The 20137-nt window shown below is 41.3% G+C and overlaps 1 protein-coding gene across 4 annotated transcripts in view; it reads left to right on the top strand.

The window, feature by feature from the left end:
* Window positions 1-692: 692 nt before the first annotated feature.
* ANKS6 (ankyrin repeat and sterile alpha motif domain containing 6) overlaps window positions 693-20137 on the top strand; it is a 41501-nt gene continuing 22056 nt past the window's right edge. For 2 of the 4 annotated variants that reach the window (XR_003379241.2, XM_026790994.2), the window contains exons 1-6: window positions 693-1401; window positions 4865-5364; window positions 7635-7679; window positions 9389-9593; window positions 13031-13137; window positions 14573-14721. Coding sequence is in view for 3 of the 4 variants with exons in the window: in XM_026790994.2 (XP_026646795.1) it covers window positions 1049-1401; window positions 4865-5364; window positions 7635-7679; window positions 9389-9593; window positions 13031-13137; window positions 14573-14721 (1359 nt within the window). In the remaining variant the exon portion in view is untranslated. Of the gene's footprint in view, window positions 1402-1863; window positions 1922-4864; window positions 5365-7634; window positions 7680-9388; window positions 9594-13030; window positions 13138-14572; window positions 14722-20137 lie in introns of those variants that run through there. The other 2 variants (XM_005482932.4, XM_074546936.1) reach the window with 2 other exon arrangements.

The following is a 20137-nucleotide window of genomic DNA, read 5'->3' as shown; positions in this document are numbered from 1 at the left end:
TATCACAGCCAAAAAGCTGTATAACTTGGAAGATAAGAATGCCACTGCCTAAAACCAGGGGATTACTACATTTTAGTGGCATTTGATAGTTTTATACTCCTTTTAAGTTTTCCTAGTCTTCTCATCCCCAAACCATTCCATAACAAGTGCCCTGTCCTGCCATTGAAGTCACTGGTCTTATAGATAGGGACACAACACGATATCACTGAGTGACGAAGTTTAAGATTTTTTCTTTTCCTTTTTGCCTTGCTTTAGATGTTGTAAAATCAATTTAACCTAGAAAATATTTCAGGATTTCCTGGGGGGCTGAAACTGAAGAGAAGACACACAAGAAATTCACATTTTACGCACAAAGATCTTAAACTGAAAGACTAATTAGTGCTGTCAGGAGATGGGAAATGGGTGTTTGTAGGGGAAAAGACTGAACTTTGAGTCCTGTATTTCATTGAAGAGAGACACCGCTTTGGAGCTAAAGGAGACACAAAGTAGGACGGTGTAAGTAAAGGCTGGAGTATCAGGTACACGGAGGGGGGCTGACAGAGGGACCGCGCCAGGCTGTAGGAAGTTGCGCTGTGAAGCAAGAAAAGGGAATTTTTGTGTCAGGTGAAAATAAGCCCCATAGCGAAGGAATAAGCCCCATTCTGCCATGACCGCGGGCAGAGACACGTAATGCGGGGACATTTAATGTGCGGCAGCCAGTAACGGCGCGGAACGGCTGCAGCCCAGAGCGCAGAAATCCCTGGCGTGGGGGTAGGAGCCGTGAGGACACCGGCGCTGCCGGGCCGCGGCGGGGAGACACCACTGGGGCTGCCAGCGGGGCAGGAGAGGCGCCGAGACCCCCGACTCAGGCTGGGACAACCCTCGCCGGCTCCGAGGAGCGCGGCCCAGCCCGGCTCCCCCTTCACGCCGTGCGAGAGCGGCCGGGGCGCTGCGGCCGCCCTGGGCCGGCCTCCTCCTGCCGGCCGAGTCCCCTCCTCCCCGCTGCCTTCCCGGCGGCGGAGGGGCGGTCGCGGGCGGCCGAGCCGCTCGGGGCCCGGCAGCGCTGCCCATGGGGGAGAGCGGGGTGCCCCCTCAGGTCCAGCTCTTCCTCCGCGCCTGCGAGCAGGGCGACTGCGAGACCGCCCGACGCCTCCTGGGGCTGCCCGGCGGCGGCGGCGACTCCGCGGCCCCCTCCTCCTCGTCGTGCGGCCCCGAGGAGACGGCGACGGAGCCCCGCGGCGAAGGGTCGTCCCCGCCGAGCCCCGCAGTGCCCGTGGACTGCACGGACGAGGCCGGCAACACGGGGCTGCAGTTCGCCGCGGCCGGGGGGCACGAGCAGCTGGTGCGGTTCCTGCTGCGGAAGGGCGCCTCGGTGCAGAGCAGGAACCACTACGGATGGAGCCCCCTCATGCAAGCGGCCAGGTACGGGAGAGAGGGAGCGAGGGAGAGATCAGGGCCGAGGTGCGGGTCTCCCACCGCCATCCCGCTTCGCCGCGGAGCGCCGGCCTAGTCGGCGGCAGTCCCGGGGCGGGGAAGGGAGGGAGGGCCGCCGGGGCTCTGCCTTCCCCGCCCCCGGGCTGCCGCAGGCGCTCGGCTCCCTCGCTCTCCGAACCGCGGTCCCCGGGCCGAGGGAGGGCGCCGGGGAGCTCCGGGCGGGCCAGCGTGGGAGAGAGGGCGGGCGCCATGTTGAGGGCCGCCGTGGGTTGGTGCCAGCCGAGCCCGGAGTTGTCCCGGGGATCGGAGCGGGCGCCTGTTCCCGTCCCTGGGCTGGGGTGAAGAGGGGCTGTCCTGTGTAGAATTGGCTAAGTGTTATCCTGGGGCATTAGAAACTTTTCATGTTGAGAATGTGGTATTTGAAGCACTGCTTGCTGTTCCTTGGTTTAGCCAGCGCAAAATTGGAGCTAACGTGAACACGAAACACTGCTCTCCTCTGTGACAATAGGTATATGCACGTAGCCTTACTTAATTTTGCATGATTTTTTTTTTTTTTTTTTTTTTTTAATCTGTGTGTGTCTTGTTGAAAACTACGTCTGATGTAAGACATACTGAAGCGAACTGAAACAATTTCTCTTAGTTTGCCCATGTGTGCCTAGGTGGCTTGCCAGTGGCTAGGGAAAATCATTGCTGAGGGTTTTTGATGACAAAACACTTGTTTTCTGCTCTCCTCTGTGTCACCCACTGCTGGGCCGTGGGAGGTTCCCGTGTTGCTAACGCTGGGGTTGGTGCTTGTCTTTATTCCTACAAGCACACCTTGGGCTCACTGGCGTGTTTTGCAGGGTTGGAGGGCATTGCTGTCCTATAATAACTGAATGCTTAATCAGGAGAATGTTTTTTGTTATTCTGGTGGTGTTTTGTTTTGTTTTGGTTTTTTTTTTCTGTTTTTTTTTGGGGGGGCGGGGAGGGAATTTTTGTTTGTTTGTATTTGTTTGGGTTTTTTGTTGGCTGTTTTTTTTTTTAAATTTCATAACTTCAAAATACTTGGAAGAAAATAATCTGTTTCAAAGTCAACATTTCTCTTTTCAATTAATGGCCATATAAAGTTCCCAAAGAATGAGTCACACAGCTGGTTTCCCAGTAAGAACAAGGAAGACAAGGTTCAACAATGTAGTTATTTTATGAAGGTTTAAAGAAAAGGAAAAAAATTGCAGAGACAGATTTTTTTTCCCTTAATGAAAACCATACGCTCATTCCCTAAAAACAATAAAGTCAGATGACTAAAACACTCACTGATTTCAAGAAATTACTGGCTGACATTTGAAAAGTGTTGTATATATTGCTGAAAAGTGTAAAGTAAAAGAGCATATTTTCTCTTCTTTTTAATGGATAACCAGAAAGGAAGCCTGGTGTTTGTACAAAGGTAGGCTTCAGACTTAGGTAGCTGTTTCATTTTCTGGCTGTGATTAGCTCTATTGCAGCTGGACAGGAGGTAGCATATATGCATAAAATCAACTGTGTGCAGGGGTTGCAGGCTCTACTGGGGTGATGCAGTGAAGGTACAGGGTAGATTTAGGGAGTGCACAAGCTCCAGAGGCTTCCTCCTGCCACTGTATACTCTCTGGAAGGAAACAAAGGACTTTGAGGATGTGGTTGCTTTAAGTGGTCAGTAGCATTCTCTGGGGTTTCCTCGACTAAGGTTTGCTTTGCTGTAATGTACAGAAGTTGCCTTCAGGGTCAGAGTTGGGTTGTGCTAACCACAATGTGCATGGGCATGCAGTAGTGCATGATGCCTGCCTGCCACAAGAGCACGATGCACACATCTCGTCGAGGTATTATATTTATTAAAATATGGGGTTGCCATTTTCTCACTGATAATTGGCAACTCTAACCCTAACCCCAACCTCCTGCTTGTCTGATTGCCTTTTGCTTACTGACAAACTAGCTGAGCCTCTGATGGTCAAGTGATATCAAAGCTAGGTTTCTGGTAAAGCTGGTGTCAGAGTTCAGTACTCTGACCAAGTTCTTGTAGACATTTCACACAAGGAGGGTTTGGTGCCATATTTCTTTCTTGGCAGATACTTAATATTACACAGGGTTTTAATTTAGCTTGTAATACAGCAGTGTCTTGAAATCATAGCGCAAGCCTGACATAGCAACTGCAACAGACAGTCGAATCACAAGACACCTTGGCACACCCATTACCAGTCCCCGTATGCTCATCATCACAGTGCTGGGTGTTGGAAGGAATGGGTTAAAAACCTTAAGACTGTTGAGGAGGACTGTAAATCACTCAAGTGACCTTGCAGCCAGGAATAATTCTTGATAAGTCTTGCGTGAACTGCAGGCCATTGGTCCTTTAGCATGAACTGGTTATGGTGCCTGCTTCTCCACTTGTGTATCTCTGCATGTGTGTTGCTTTGGGGATCCCCAGGTTCACGAGGTAACAAGTAAATTTACTCTTTGCATTCTAGCTGAGTGAGTTTGTGGTTGTTCTGTCTGCCTGCTTTTGTCAACTTACTCACTGGGTATCCCCAATTATTAGGAAGGAATACTTGGCTAGAAGCCAACTCACAAGCACCTTACTTTTTTAACATTTATTTTCATTTCATTTTGGTGCTCGGTGTTGGGCTGAACTGTGTTGATGCTTCCCCCCATGCTGGTGTGTGTGACTGAGGAGCAGAATAATTTCCATTGATTGTTTTAGGGAAGGCCATTCACATGGCCAGTTGTCCCACTGCTGGTAAGCCATTTCTCTTAAAGGTCCTCTCTGGTCCCCTTGGTGTTGAGGGAAGTTCAGCTAACTTTACAACAGTCATGGCCACTCACCGTGTTCTTCTCTGAGCTTCATGGACACATCTGTAATCCCTAAGTCTTCTTATATTGTGGGAGTTCATTGATGGTTCACAACTAGAAAACAAGGGATAATGCAAATATAGAAGACTGACTCTCCAGTTGATAAAATGGTCTTTTTCTTCCTTAGTTAGCACGGACTCTGCAGTTTTTACTCCAGTTGTTCAGTAGTAATGATGGTACTTAATAAAGATCTCTGGAAACAAACTGGCTTTGATCTGTTAATGTGATACATCTGTGGAAAAAGAGCCTGAAAGTGACACTGGTTTGTGGAAGTTATGAGTTGGTGCTTTGGTGGCCTGGAGCAGAAAATGAGGCTGGCACTTCGCTGCTTTGAGCAGACCATCCTCTTTGATAGGTGCCTGCTTTATGAGCACGGCCACTGGTGCATGTGGAATGGTTTTGTTTACAGTCCTCAGCTGATGGGTGGTCTCCTCCAGCAAGGTGCCCATTGTCACATTCAGAGATGCTTGTATGATCCCTCACAGTGTATGTATTAGTCAATAGGCAAATTTGGTAATGAAGTTTTCTAGGTGCAGAGTATGTTGGTTTTTGCAGTCCAAGGTGTTAATTCTCCCTTGTGTCTCTGTCTTCCAAGGTTTGGACATCTAAGCGTGGCCCACATCTTGCTGGAGAATGGTGCTGATCTCAATGCACAGAACAAGTTAGGAGCCAGTGTCCTCACAATGGCCTCCAGAGGCGGTCATGTCAGCATGGTGAAATTGTTGCTGGAATCTGGAGCTTTTGTGGACAATTACGACCATTTTAGCACAAATGTACTTAACAGCAGCAGAGATGACCTTCCTGATATCACTCCGCTGATGGCAGCTGCTCAGCATGGACATGAGGCAGTGGTGCATCTGTTGCTAGACTGGGGAGCTGATTGTAACTACACTATAAAGACAATGGGCTGGAGCCCTTTAATGCTGGCAGCTGTTAGTGGCAAGGTGAGCATGGCACAGCAGCTCGTGGAGAAAGGTGCCAACCCTGATCACTTGAATGTACTACATAAAACACCTTTTGAAATCTCTGTTGGCTTCAAACACAAAGACATGAAGGACTATTTGGAATCTCTCACCACTATTAGGCCTCAGGCAGGTATGGAATTATTTTTTTGTCTCTCTTTAGAAATTGAGGAGCTCATTTTGTATGGGCATGAGGTTCTTTGTAATTTGTAGCTGGATTTTGAAAATGTTGGAGTAGGCACACCTACTTCAGCTGAGGTACAAGTGCCCAACTTCAGCAAATTTTTTCCATGTTAGCAGGATAAGATTCCTGTCTGTATGTGGCTGTTTTAGGAACACTTTTCAAGGTATTTATGCAGGCCAGCACTGGGAAGTGCTTAACAAGAGGGTTTGGAAGAGCTGGATTTTCCCGCTTTGTACGGTTTGCTATAAAAGATAAGGATGTGGCTAGCTCTAGAAAGATCATTTTCCACTGCCATATGGACATGTCCAAAACTGTTGTCTACATTTGGTGTCATTTCTGCAGGTCAAGCTTCCCTTGTACTTGAAGAAGTAAGAACAAAAATCAGACATCTGTTTCTGCTGTAGAGAAAGTGTGAACTCAGATATTGACTTACAGGTTAAGTTTGGACTCTAGAGCTTTCATCCAGCCATGCTGCCAGGCAGGACTGATTGATTGTAGATGTTTGTTCGTGACCTTGAGGAACAGACATCAGTTGCTTACAGTATACAGAATCAGAGATCCATGGAATTCACGAGTGTCCATGTGTTTGCATATACAGGATGTATGTTCAGGCAGAGTTGGCCTCAACTTAAAGTATTGAAGGATTCTGTTTAAGTGAGAAGACTGGACTTGCTTTAAAGCAGATAGATATTTGTCACCTCTGCTGAGGGGGAATTTCCATCATCAGGAGGGTAGTAACCCATTTGTGCAGAGAGAGGAGTAAAAACATTATTCTTCCACACAAATTTCTGCATTGGTTTTTGACCACACTTCGTCTCCTCCTAGCGCTGGAATCTTGAATATCTTGTGAAGAAGAAAGATCATTTTTGTCATATGGAAGACAGGAAAGAAGGAACTTTTTTTCTGATCCATTGCCATAGATAGGGTGAATTGCCTCCTAGGAGAAAGCAGCTCTCTTCTCTTCCCACAGCTATTCTCAGCAGCAAATTTACTGCCTGGAATGGCTTGAGTGTTACCTGCCTTCTGTCCCTGTCCTTACTTAAGCTTGCCCAGATCAGTCTTTCCTTCTGGCATCTTCTCATGGTCTCCTGCACCCTGAAGCTGCCTCTCCTCCAGGGTTTTCACGTGACAAGAATGGAGGCTGGTCCTTTCCTAAAGTAGTCTTTTGAAATCTGTTTTGCAGTGGTGAGCTCATACACACAGTTCCTTCTATAAGAGCAGTTTCTGAATCAGGAGAAAATGTGGGACCCATCACTCTCTTTCCTGGTCTTAGAATAAGAGTTTCTTGGAGTATTTTGGGATTTTCAGCAATTTCTTTTGTTCAGCATATTAAGGTGACTTCCTTTGGAGTAAAGCTGTGAACATAAACCTTTTCTGTATTTCATAAAAATGCCAGAATTGGCTCACGAAATCTCTCAGTGTCTCCTTGTTTTCCATAAGATTTTGTTACCCCATGGATTCTGTAGTAATAATTTGTCCACAATAATTTCGAGGATAGAGGATGGTATTTTCTGGTATGAGTGGAAGGTGAAAAATATGTCACTATTTTTTCCTCATCTTATATAGTGTCAGAATTTTCAAAGCACTGTTAATCCATGTAAAAAAGAATGATTCTTCACTCCAAGTATTACAATTTGTAATAATTACAGTTCTTATTATGGGAATGATTATCTGGGAGCTGAAGAATATTAATTCACAAGTAACAAGCTGCATAGTTAAATTGACACTATTATTTTAGTGACCTTTACAAATTAACCTGGAAATACTCAAGAGGAAATAAAAATGGAGCAGCTTGTAAAACTCTGTTTGAGTCACCTTTCAAAATAATCCCATACAATTTCAGTGTTCACTGTTGTACAGGCGATTTTACCAGACCACAAAGCCATACTGTAATTCTTTAGTGGATATTTTAGACATCCAGGCAGGAAAAAAAGAGTTTGCAAATATAGTTGCCTGATGAAGAATGGAAATTGAAAAGCCTGTGTTGGTGCCTTATTATAGTTTCTAGCTTTGGCTCTGCTCAGAGAACTATACAGGTGATTCATTCTTCCCAAAGGTAATACAGAACTTGTCAGTACTTTCTTTGTTCTTATTAAGTATATGCCTAAACTTGTGTTTTATAATACTTTAAATTTTTAATAGTTTTTTGTATAAAAATTCTACTAGAGATTTTTTGCTATTTTTTTGATTGCTTATGTAAATGTTTATATTTCTTTCAGATGCAGAAAAGAGGCAACCTGATGTCTTTCATGCTTTAAAAATGGGTAAGTACTGTCATGATTCTTCCACCCTGTCTAGTTTTTCTAACTTCAGAGCATGTCTGTCTAGTTTTTCTAACTTCAGAGCATGTCTGTTAGCTAGTGTGGGAAACACGATTTTTCTGTTCCTGCTCGTCACATGTGAGCTACCAAAACATCTTCCTGGGAAAGCCTCAAGTCTGTTAGATTTTTAGAGTGATCATGTGCCCTTCTTGTACCCCTGTGATTTTTGAGATTTACAGATGTTAGTGCTGGATCAGAAGTAGTGTAGGAGAGGCCAAATGAATACTGGTCGGCACATTGGGTTTTGGCTTTTTTTTATTTGGCTATGGATGTCAGCACTGTTAAAAAAGCAACTCACTAGGTTAAGGAGTGTCCAGGGTTCAGAGGGCATTCTGTAGGTGTTTCTGTAGGTTCCTGGGTTTCTGTTTAACAAAGTTTGCTGTGAGTCTGTGTTAAAAAAGCCACCCACTGTCTTTTGCCAAATTGGAACGTATGAAAAGTAGTCCTGTTCCAAGAAATTAGCTGAGTGGCATTGGTGGGTGTGAGTTTCAGTGAGTGCATTCAAGTGGCTGCAGGATTTGTCTGGGATTCTGAACGACTTTCCAAGGAAAATGTTCATGCCTGTGATGGAGTTGAAAGCAGCCTATGCTGTGAAGCAGTTTACCATCTGAAGGGTTTTATTAAAGGTGAAAATTTTTCCATTTGCGTGGAAGTTGTTGATTTGCTTGTTCTTGCCCCTGTTCCTGTGGTGGTACACACAATCACAGAGATCTTTTGGTTTTTTTTCCTTTCTCTTCTTCCCTGGTTTTGCCTGCCATAGGACAGCAAAAAGGATGTAGGTGAGCTTAGGCTCTCTGTTTAAGGCAATCCTGACTACCTCATATGTTTTGTAAAAGCAGCCCTACGGCAAGATTTAGGAAATACCCTCGACCTTGTTCAAATATATTCAGTAATAAATTTCATACTGCTTTTTGTAATCTAGACAAGAACTCAAGTGACTTCCAGCTCCTTTATGTGGAAACCTGAAAATTAGATTAACTTTTAAGGAACTGTAAAGCAGACTAATGACAACAAATGATTTTACTCTTAAGCAAGGAGTAGGGACATTTTGTGTTGGAGGTGTAGTTTGAATACTGGAGGCAGAAAAAGAAAATAATTCGGAACATAAGAAAGGTGAGCGCTGTAATAAACTCCTTTGAGGTTGTGGAATTCTATCAGTAAAGGTTTTTAGAACCAGTGAACTACCTTTGTAAGAGGAACTTACTGGTCAGTGTGAGACAGGGCGTTATTCTACCTGTTCAAGGCAAGGGATGACCTCCACCACCTTTTAGAGTGCCTTTCTACCCATCTACTTTGATTCTAAAATTGTTTATTCTGTGATTGAAGCCTGTGAAAATGGAACAGGGATCTTTGAAAGAAAAATAATGGTGCCTGAGCATCATCAATTTTTCTTGCAGGATATCGTCTTATGGCAATTTAATAGAAATATTCCCTATTTGTGTCTTCACATGCAGGATGCACTGCAGTTTATACAACCGTTCATTTAGTCGTTAGTCGTTCATTTCAGAAAATAATTATTGTAAATGGGATTATGCCATAAGTGTACAGGTAGAGAAAATGAGGAAAATACAGTGCCTCATGCAATTCTATGTCAGCTGGAAAAATGTACTAATTAATTAACATTTAAGTTATGTTTTATTGCTGTTTTACAGGAAACTTTCAGCTGGTTAAAGACATCATTGATGAAGATGTGAGTCAGGTTAATGTTACCACTGTTGATGGTGCATCTCCTTTAATGATTGCGGCTGTAACTGGACAGCTGCCCCTTGTTCAGTTCCTCGTTGAGAAAAAGGCTGATATTGATAAGCAGGATAATGTTCATGGCTGGACAGCACTAATGCAGGCCACGTACCATGGGTAAGATATGTGCTCTCTTTGTGTCTAGCAGTAAAGAAGTTTAATTTTTCTTACATCCCAGTAGAAAAAATGCTCTTTGATACTGACTGTAGAAGCAGAGAGGTCTTAAAAAAAATTAAGAGACTCATGACCTCAGTTTCTCATGACTCTTGCACTGCCCTCAGCTTTTTGGAGCAGATCTGAATCATGTTTTAATCACCATAGTATGAGAAAGACATTAAACTACTAGAGAATGTCCACAGGAGGGTAACAGAGATGGTGGAGGGCCTTGAGGGGAAGCTGTGTGAGGAGTGGCTGAGATCACTTGCCTGTTCAGCCTGGAGGAGAGGAGTCTGAGAGGAAAACTCATTGCAGTCTACAACTTCCTCATGGAGGGAAGAGGAGGGACAGGCACTGACATCTTCTCTGTGGTGATCAGTGACAGGACCAGAGGGAATGGCCAGAAGTGTCAAGGCGAGGTTTAGGTTGGATATTAGAAAAGTTCTTCGCTTAGAGAGTGGAAGGTGCTCCCCAGGGAAGTGGTCACAGCACCAGGCCTGACAGAGGTCAAGGAGTGTTGGATCAAAGCACTCAGAGACATGGTGTGACTCTCGGGGATAGTGCTGTGCAGGGATTCTACAGTCTTGAATTCAACTGCCCTTGTGGGTCCCTTCTAACTCAGGTTATTCTGTGATTTTGTGATGTTTGGATTTTAGAATGGGTAAAGCATTTGGGAACCTGAAGCAAGCTTAGTAGGTACTGGGAACATGGTGCTCCAGGCAGTCCCCAGGAGCCTTGGTGTGTACTTCAGCTTCCATCCTTTGATGTTTGTCAGTATTATGAAAGATTCTGTCACCCTTCCTGCCAGGGTTTTAAGTCTACATGAAGTTATGAAACTTCAAGGCAATCAGCTTTCCATGTACCGAATTTTCCAGTCGTAAAACCATTTCTGTGTTCTCTTGTTCTGCCTTTAGTTTTCATCGAGTTTTTGGAAATGCAGCCAAAATAATTTCATTTTCTGTAAAGCTCCTTCGTAAATCTAAGTAGCTGCTTAGGACTCAGACCTCAGAAATTGCCCTGGCTGGTACTTCACATGTGATATCTATCATATACTTAACACTGTTTGAATACAGGATATTCAGTTCTGGAAGGTGAACTTTTCTTTGTTGTAGATAAGGCCTGCAGCAAGGTGAAGGTTCTCTTAAGCGGTAGTGCATTAATTGTATAAAGGCAGTATTCTGCACCAGATTTTTTTTTTTAGTCAGCAGATCTGCTTGGACTATATAAATGCAACAAAAAGGAAAAATAGGAGGTCAAGTTGTCATTGCCTTGTGAAACTTTTCTGAAGTAGTTCTTGGGACCTTTATTGATAATAGTGACAGAAGTGCACTAAGATCAGATTTTCTGGTGCAGCTGTTTCACTTAGCATCAGTCACATAGTACGCAGCTGGAATAGGAGCAGCCAGCACAAAGTGATGGGCAGGGCTGCTAGCTTGTCCCCTTGGTGGTACTCAGGTACTTGTTCGTGGAAGCACATACAAGAGTTAGTCCTGCATCTGTTCAGATACTGGCTGTTCAGTTTACTGGAGGACGGGATTATGAAAAGTCTTTTCCCTAATATATCAGTCAACTTTGTAAGTTTGAAACTTTGTAAGTTAATTTTGTTAATATGCTTAACATTTGAGGTAGTGGAATTTAAGGAGTGTTTGATATTGTTCATGCTTAAGTAGAGCTGTCTAAAGGACACTTGCTCAGTGGAAAGATCAGAAGGACATCCCAGTCCTGGAAATAAGGGTGTGACTTCTTGGGAACTTAGAGCTATCCATGAAGGATAAAAGATGTCTCTAGTCACCCAAGATAATCCCGGCATCACAGCCAGCTATGAAACCCTCTCAGTGTTGTATGTTGTCATAGGTAAATAACGACAGCAGGACTGACTCCAGGGACATCTGGATCAATAGAAGAGCAGCATAAAGGCTGCAGAAGTACAGTTGCTGTGCTAAGTTTTACTATGATGAGTAATCATAGTACAAGTGGAGGTAGTGCACTTGAAATATACAAGAACCTTGTGTGTAAAGCCACCTCACGTGCATAATACTTATCCTTGTAATTCTATACTTTGTATCTGAACCTTTTTCTTAGCATGGAGAGTAGCAAATTTTCATAACATCTGGAAATCTTTGAGCTCCACAGAGCCTCAGCTAACCCTTTCTCAGGACCACCAGTAGAGTGAAGGGCTTGAAGGAGGGAGCAGGCAAGGTCTCTCTGAGCCAGAGGCACTAAGAAGTGGTGTCTCTGTGTGCTCACAAGGTGCAGGACAGGAGAGCAGGATGGAGGGATGATAGTTCTAAAGAAGAGTAGGAAAGTAATAGGAAATACTCAGAGGAGCTGTGGTGAGTATAAGCAGAATTTTTGTTAGAAGAGAAGAGTGAGTAACAGTCATCCTCCATTTCAGGTTGATTTTGTGTGGAGTGAGTTCAGGAGTGGAAATGTAATCTGAATAAGAAATGATGCTCTGAAGTGGAGATGTTGAGATCCATTTTTCAGCTTCATTATTAGAATTTGCAGTTACCTGTTGGTGCTTGAGAATGTTTTTTCTCTGTGTTGCTGATGCATGTCAGTTTGATTTTATACAAGGTCAGTCACTGTTAAAGAGTTTTAATATTAAATATATTTTTTCTAGCTTTGTTTTCTGTTCAATTATTTCATAGGCTGAATGAAGTATTGTTTTTAACTCACAAGGCTAGTCCTGCTTATTTACTCAGGTGTATCAGAGGGGAGAGGGGCTAACTGGAGCAGGATGGTGAGTGTCTTTTATGCAGCTAGCTTTGAGGAGCTTTTGTTGGAGGTGTTTGTGTTGGTTGGCATTTAATGCTGATTGTTTTTGCATTTTAAACACCTCAGGGAAGTGATAATGTGCCCTCTCAATTATAAAATTTATAGCTGTAATTAGGTGAAGTACTGTTTGAAGTTTATAAGTTATCTTCAGTCAATTTGGCTTTTCTGTATGCAATTTCTTAATGTGCAAGCTGTGAAAATGAGGTTGCATTGAAGATTTAGTGATGACATGTGATGACTACTGAAATGTCCTTTGTCATTCCATCTGCTTTTCTGCCCTAAGCATTAATGGCTTTCATTGGAAAGGTGTTTAGCAACATATTGCAGTCACTTCCAAAGGATCAGCTTAGGAAGCTGATACTCAAATGGTGCTTTTAAGGCTAACTTTCTGCATATTGATTAATGTAAATCATACTGAGTAAACGTGACTGATAAAGGACTTGTGGGAGCTTTTGAAGAGCTTGTGAACAAATTTTACACTAAGTTATTTGTAGAATGTGTAAAACTGATCTCTGATTCAGTAATAAGGTTATAAAAGGTTGCAAATGTAGTATTGGGAGCTTCTGTCTTCATTTACTTGTTCTTTAATGTGATCAATGCCTTTTTTTCTTTCCTTAAAGAAACAAAAATGTTGTAAAGTATCTGTTAAATCAAGGAGCTGATGTTAACCTTCGTGCGAAAAATGGATACACAGCTTTTGACCTGATAATGCTGCTGAATGATCCAGGTATGCTATTTCAAAATGCTGTGGAGAAATGCACAATATAAACAAATATACATTCCTTCCAATCTAGAAAATACATTGCAGTTGCTAGGAAGTATCCTCTCATGTCTAGGCCAGACTGGACCAAGAAAGGACACTGTCAGAAAGTGGTGGGGTTTGAGTTAATTGATTAGATGAGTGTATACATTTATGGGATAACAGATTTTGTGCATTCCTCTTGCTTTTGGTTCTGAAGATGCTTGAAAACGGTGCTGTTTGTGTCGCCAGAGCCAGCTGTGTGGCATTTGATTGTGGGGGCACTGGTATTCTGTAGTGCCATTAGCACAGAGCTATGAGCTGGAGCTAGAAATTGCCCCTTGACAAAGAGCAGCAAAGGGCCAGGACAGAGAGAGCACAGTGGGAACAGAACTAGGGATCTCCTGACTGAACCTCCAGCTAGTTCTGTAAAGGCTGAGAATAAATCACACCTCAGGGTTCAGGTTGTTTGTGTGGGAGTGCTGTAGGACAAGACAGCATGCTTTGGGGAGGCTTGAATGAAACACATTTAGTTTTTGTTGCAATTTGTTTTACGTACATAATTTGTTATTGTTTATCTTCCTTGGTACCTGAATTGATTTATCTGAAGCCAAAACCCATTACTGCTAATGAAGTCTCAGAATTTACTCCTTATGGTGGTCATGGTTACTAGCAGATTGTTTTCTATGTCAAAGGTAGATCACTAATAGTACAACATTTTAGACAATAAATACAGAGAATTATTTTAGACCTAACTTCTACGACAGAATAGTTTGTCTCGCTACTTCTTTCTCTCTTGTTCAGTTCTCTTTGCCTTTCTGAAAATCCTACCTGACTCCTGTACAAAATGCAGATTTACAGAATTTTTTTTTTGCTTTCCTGTCTCCTGTCATGCTTGTTCTTTTTTCATTCTCTTACTTTTTTCTTACCTCTTTTTTGTCCATCTTTTTTCTTACCATTTCTTTTCAGTCCCTTCATTGTCCAGGCTGAACATCTTCTTTCTCTTTGGGATTTACTTTCGAACTTCTTTTCTTCAACCTACGCTTGAAGAAAGAATATTCATTTTTCTCTACTCTCTTCTGTGCCAGGTGAGAAAAGGGAACATCTCAATATTGTTCTTAACTTGTACAAAGTGTGAGAGAGGGCAGTTCACTTGGTCACACGTGACTGATTCCAGCTGAGTAGCGTGCGTATTTATATTCATAAATACCTTTAGAGAGATGGTAAGACTGCAGCCCAAATTTTGGGGAGAAGACATGGGAAAATAGGTCAAGAAAGAAAGGTTTGGGGGTTCATCTGCTTTGTGTTTGAGAGGTAGATCAGTTGCTACTTATACGTGGTTTACAGGGAAAATGTCAGTGCATTGGTTGTAATTCGGGAAAGCAAAAGAGGCCAAACATTATCTTAATTTGCTTCCTTTTAGATACAGAGCTTGTAAGGTTACTGGCATCAGCATGCATGCAAGTAGATAAAGACAAGAATAAAGTGAACAACAGGTCATCTCTGCCTCGTTCCAGAAGTAGGCAATCCTTAAATGTCCCGATCTTGCCAGATGACAAAGGAGGCCTAAAGGTAAATATATTAATTCTTGATAAAACTTCATTAATTCCTGAAATGTATAAGCAGAAAAAACAATTGCTAAGTCTTTTGGATCTAATATGTAACTGGGTTTGTTGGGTAGTTGTGTGTGTTTCTGAATTCCTCGTTGACACTATGTTCTGATTTTGTGGAGTGTAGCAGGTATTCAACTTCCTTTTCATCAGGTAGCAAGGCATTGAAACATTTGCATTGAAGCATTTCAGTGCCTAGAAATAGATCTCATGATTAAGTGGAAGGTACCATGTTAATAAGTTTGGAACTCAATTTCCATTATGATCTTGCTTTTAAATCTGGACAGAGGGTAGACTCCTTCCTAGCCATAAATGGTAACAGGCTATTGACATTGAAAATTAAAAAAATCATAGCAGAGATTTTAATTTGAAGCGTTGTGGAGGACTGTGTACTTCAGTCTTACATGTCATCTGGCTTGCTGTGTCCTTAACATAGAACTGATGGTGGCCCAATAGGAAACAACATAGAGTTAGACTAAGTGTATGCCAGCTAAACAAAGATACTCCAACTTTCATTGACTGAAAAAGAGAAGGAAGAAGAGTTAGTTTTGTTGTTGCTGCCATTGTTGTTGCCTGTTTCTGGGCATCAGTTTATTTAGTGAATAATCTTTAATTATGGTGCATGTGTCGTGTACCTCAGAATTCTCTGGAGTCCATGATGTCATCCTTTAAGTATAAGTATTACCAGGATCTTGAAAAAAGTAATGTTAATTTCCAGGCTATTTTTGACATGAATTTTAAAGACCATTTAAAGTTCTACTTCAGCTCAAATCTGTTTTGCAGTTTTAACTATAAAGGAACATGTGATTGTTTTCATATGATTATGCTATCATTCAATATGATACAACTTCATTGTCAATTTAGACAGAGCTATTTTACATAGATGGGAGACTGTCGGAATAGTTTTTGGCTGTATGGAATACAGATCAGCAGTGGATTGGATTGCAACCCTTGCAGTGTTATGACACAAAGGCTTTAATTAGGGTCATAAAAGTTTGTGAGGTGAAAAAAAAACTAGTTGCCCGTGATAAGGATACAGGCACAATTATTGACAAGAATTTAATATTCTGGAATATTTAAGTATTTGGCCTCAAAGCTACAGAGTATTACAGTGCTTACTAGTCATTATCAAACTCTTTTTCAGCAGAAATTGTATTCTGTATAGTTCTATTAAAAATACAACCTGTAAGCCTATGTAATCCATTCTTCCATCACTTCTTAATGCTTTGCTAATCAGCCTGTCTGACCATGAGTATCTTACATACCTTACATATCTTACTCTTCTTACAAATACTCCAAAAGGATAAAAATGATATTTTCAGATTTTCTGCTGGAAGGCAATGTCATAATAGGCATGACTCTTTGGGACAGTATGGCTGTGGTGAGGGGACCTCTCCTGGGATTTGTAGCAACTGTGTTTCTGTGTGAACAGCTGCTTGGTGAGCTGGAACTGTGAACAAAAGAAACTTATGGCAACTCTACACCATTGTTTTGTTTAGATCAGTGCAAATGACTGAGTGTGGGGTCTGCAGGATCATGGAAATGTGAGAGTGAGAGGGAATTCATGAGGCTCACTTGCCTTAGCATCAGGAGACAGAACAAATACACCAAGAACATCTTTGATAGATATTCAGTTCACTCTTCTTTCACTCTAGTGAAGATTCCCATATCCCATGGTTTCTCCATTAGCACCCAGTTCCACTGCTTGATGCTTTTTTGGGTTAGAATTTTTTTCACCCTGAAATTTTTCCTTTTGTTGCCCATTAAATTGATTGAATCTTGTTCAGTGGTCCCCTTCATTTTTGTAAGAACTGTATAAATACTTGAAGAACTATAATATTTAATATTTTTTCTAGTCTAAACAAAATTGATTAATGCAAATTTCCTTGTTTGTATGTTTTGATTCCTAAACTTTTGACTATTTCTAGTATGTATGTTATCTGTCAAGATGAGGATTCTAAAATGAGTGGTGAGATTCTGACCAGGGTCACAGTATCATTTAGTGGCATACAAAAACTCTGTCACAGATGTGTTTCCTGTTACCAGTGAAATTCACTTTTTTTTGCAGCAGTAACACTGTGCATCTATACTGAGCTTCTGCTATGTTGTGATTGATTTTTTTCTTTAGTACACCTGCTTATTTCCTTGCTTTTTTTTCCTACATTAGTACACTTGATTTCTTCTTGCATGCCAGCTTGAACCTCCACTGAAAAATGTCAGTTTGGCAGTGTTTAGAGTGTTAAAGGTGATTATAAAACTGTCTAGATGGATGTCTTCCTTAGACTACAGAAAAATACGTTGTGTTTCATTGTTGCAGTTGTTAGTGAACATTCCCAAACCTATTGCACAAAGTATGTTCTCCCAGTTTGAGATCAAATAATTTGCATTTTGTCTCATTTTTTGGCTGTGGTCTTTTCCCTTTATTAATTTTACTTGAACCATATTTTTCTTAATTGTTTGATGAATGCTACATGAAATAGCAATAAAAGCTTTAATAAAGTCAAGCTGCGTTCCAACTTTTCCTCCCTTCTGCTCACTTGACTAGTTATTCTGTCAAAAAGAGATTTATTTGGTAGAGTTTATTTTCAACAAACCTATGCTGGCTGTGTCTTATGAGCTGTGACGACATAAGAAGTTTTTTCAGTTATGCCTTTTCATGGTAAGCATTTTGATCAGTAAATTTTCAGATTTTCCCTTTTCAGTGATTGTATATTTGCCTTTTGCCTGATTTCTGTAACTTCTTCCATACTTTTTAGTGAAGATAATATTTATTCAGAGGTCATGTTGCCTATAATTAACCTGGGGTAATTTTAATCAATATTGTCTGGTTCTAATTTGTCTGGTTCTCATTTAAATACTCTTACTCTGTTAAGCAAATGCTGATGTATTCCTGCCTTCCTCCTGTTAATGGTACTCATACTAAAATACCTGATTACAGCTAGGCTGCTTATGAAGTTTAAAAATATAAATGCTTTTCAGTTTCACCTCTTCTTTGAGCACTTTTGTCATTAACTAGTAGACTTTTTGTGATGTTTCTTTTATTTTTAGTTTGTGCACTGTATTGGCCCCTATTCCTTTACCTGCTGATAACATAGTGGATATTAATGATCTCATTCTTCACCTCTATCACACAAGAACTGTTAACTGATTTGTTTCTTACCATTTCATGGCCTCTGTGTGAATCAACACGGGTGGGTAACCAAGGCAACCACCAAGCCATAGCTGAAATGCAAGGAGATTTATTTTGTTACCTCAAGGACAAGGCTGGGTGCCAGAGACGCACAGGGACCCAGGCTCCATCCAATAGGTTTAGTTCATCCTCTTAAGTAAGGGCTTCGGGTGTGGCTGTGAGAGTGTGTTACCTCTGCACAGAAATTCTACTTCTCCAGTCAGGCAGAGGATGAACAACACCAGGCATAATGAATGGAGTTTTCCACACCTACATTTTTCACATTCCCAGCTGAAAGGTCACTTTGAGCAGGAACCCTTGCCTCCTCTTATTTGATTTTAACCCTTTCCTCCCAAAAGCCTCAAAACCAAAGTTGTCCCTTTTCCATATGCAAAAAATTTATTTTCTTTTTTTTTCTTCTTGCCTGTTCTTCTTCAGCAAATTACACTCTCAATGTCAGTCTTAGAGCAGTGTGAATTACTACATTCAGTTTCTCTTCTAGATTAAAATTATTTGAGGGCAGAGATTTCCAGTTCTCCCCCTTAATCTTTTATTCCTAGCATTTTTACAAATGTCTAAAGTATTTCTAAAATGGAAAAGCCATTTTTCTAGTTCTTTGATACTGTTGCCTTCTCCCACTGCTGCTAGATTTCAGCCTTTTTATAGACACTATTTTTAACCAGGAATGAATTTTTGTTACTTGAATGCGTCAGTGTATTTAAAGCCCTTTATTACAGCTTCTGTACATGTGTGATGCAGTGGGGGTATATGGAGAGGCTGCAAACTCCTACAATAGCAAACTAAAAACTCCAGAGATCAGACCATCATACCGTGAACACCAGAAGACAAGGTGAACCTCTCCAGTGCCATGACTTTCTTGCCAGAGAGCAGTGGTCTTTGTCTGGTAACACAGTGACTGCATTTACTCAATTTTGGGGTAGTTTGTGGTGTGAGTCTATGTTCAGAGAGCAGAAGCACTGTGGGTAGGATTAACAGAGATGATGGGCAGTTAGAAGTGATCTTTCTTACAGAAAGCAAGGTAGCTTCAGTGACCAAAACCAAGAAGTGCAAGCACTCTCTTTTGTAAACTCATTGTAGTCTATGTTAAAACTAGATGAACTTCCAATTCCTTTTGGAAGGTGAATAAATGCTGAACCGTGGGTTTTATTGCTTTCTCAGAGCTATTTGTCTCTCTTGCCTTTTTTCATCAGATCTTTGTTGCTGAAAGTAATGGAAATCTTTATTAGTTGTGACACCAAAGAGATACAGAGGTCTGAGAACTCTATGCATTACTAATGCTGTGTGCAGATCTAAATGTTTTTAATGGTCTTCTGCTACAAGGATTAATATGTAGAGGATAAGTATAAAAAAGTTGCAAAGATATGTATGAGTGAGTAGTTGAAAAATATTAAATGCCAAGAAGAGAGAAGAATATGTATTGTGAGAAAGGGTTGTTACCTGGATTTGCTATCACTTAAAGCTACCCTGATGAAGTGTTGTTACTTTAACATTAGTTTTAAAAAAAAAGTGTTCCAGAAAGAGAAGGAGAAACTTAATAAAGAAATAATCAGAAGGTACTTACAATCTGATTTACCTAGAAGGTACATAATTTTTTGTGCAAATGGCTTAGGTTTTGTATAGTCTAGAGAAATATCTGACTGATGATATTTCTCTAGACTATACAAAAGAAGCAACTTGCACTGTCTGCCTGTAAAAATGTGCAGGTCTGTGAATATTTGAATAAATTTTATTTTGAGCAAAGTCTTTTTGCAGAACAGTTTCCACATATGTGATATATGTATGGATGGAGGTTACAGGTACATAGTCCTAAGGTCCTATAGGTACATAGTCCTATGTTGTTTTCACAGCTGTTGTTTCCTTACCTTGCTCCTTTTCAGTTTATAGTCTTCCCAGTCTGGTTAAATTATCTATATAGAAACACTGTATGGATGTGGACCTTTAGTTTGACAGAAATATTATCAGAACTCTTACAGTTTGCCACTGGTTTTGAAAATCTTGGCAAGAAGCTTACATAAGCTAATACAGATTACATAAGCTCAAATGCACACCTATAAAAAGCATAAAATAGAGATGCCACTCATTGATTCCAGAGAGAGTAAAAATCTATGGTGAAATTGGAAGTTAATGGGAAAATTAAATATTTTCTATGTAGCTGCAAAAATTCCCTATTCAAATTGCCCTAATACTT

The sequence above is a fragment of the Zonotrichia albicollis genome, chromosome 1 (assembly GCF_047830755.1).
Source record: "Zonotrichia albicollis isolate bZonAlb1 chromosome 1, bZonAlb1.hap1, whole genome shotgun sequence".
Lineage (NCBI taxonomy): Eukaryota > Metazoa > Chordata > Aves > Passeriformes > Passerellidae > Zonotrichia > Zonotrichia albicollis.
This window is presented reverse-complemented; position numbering and strand designations above follow the sequence as displayed.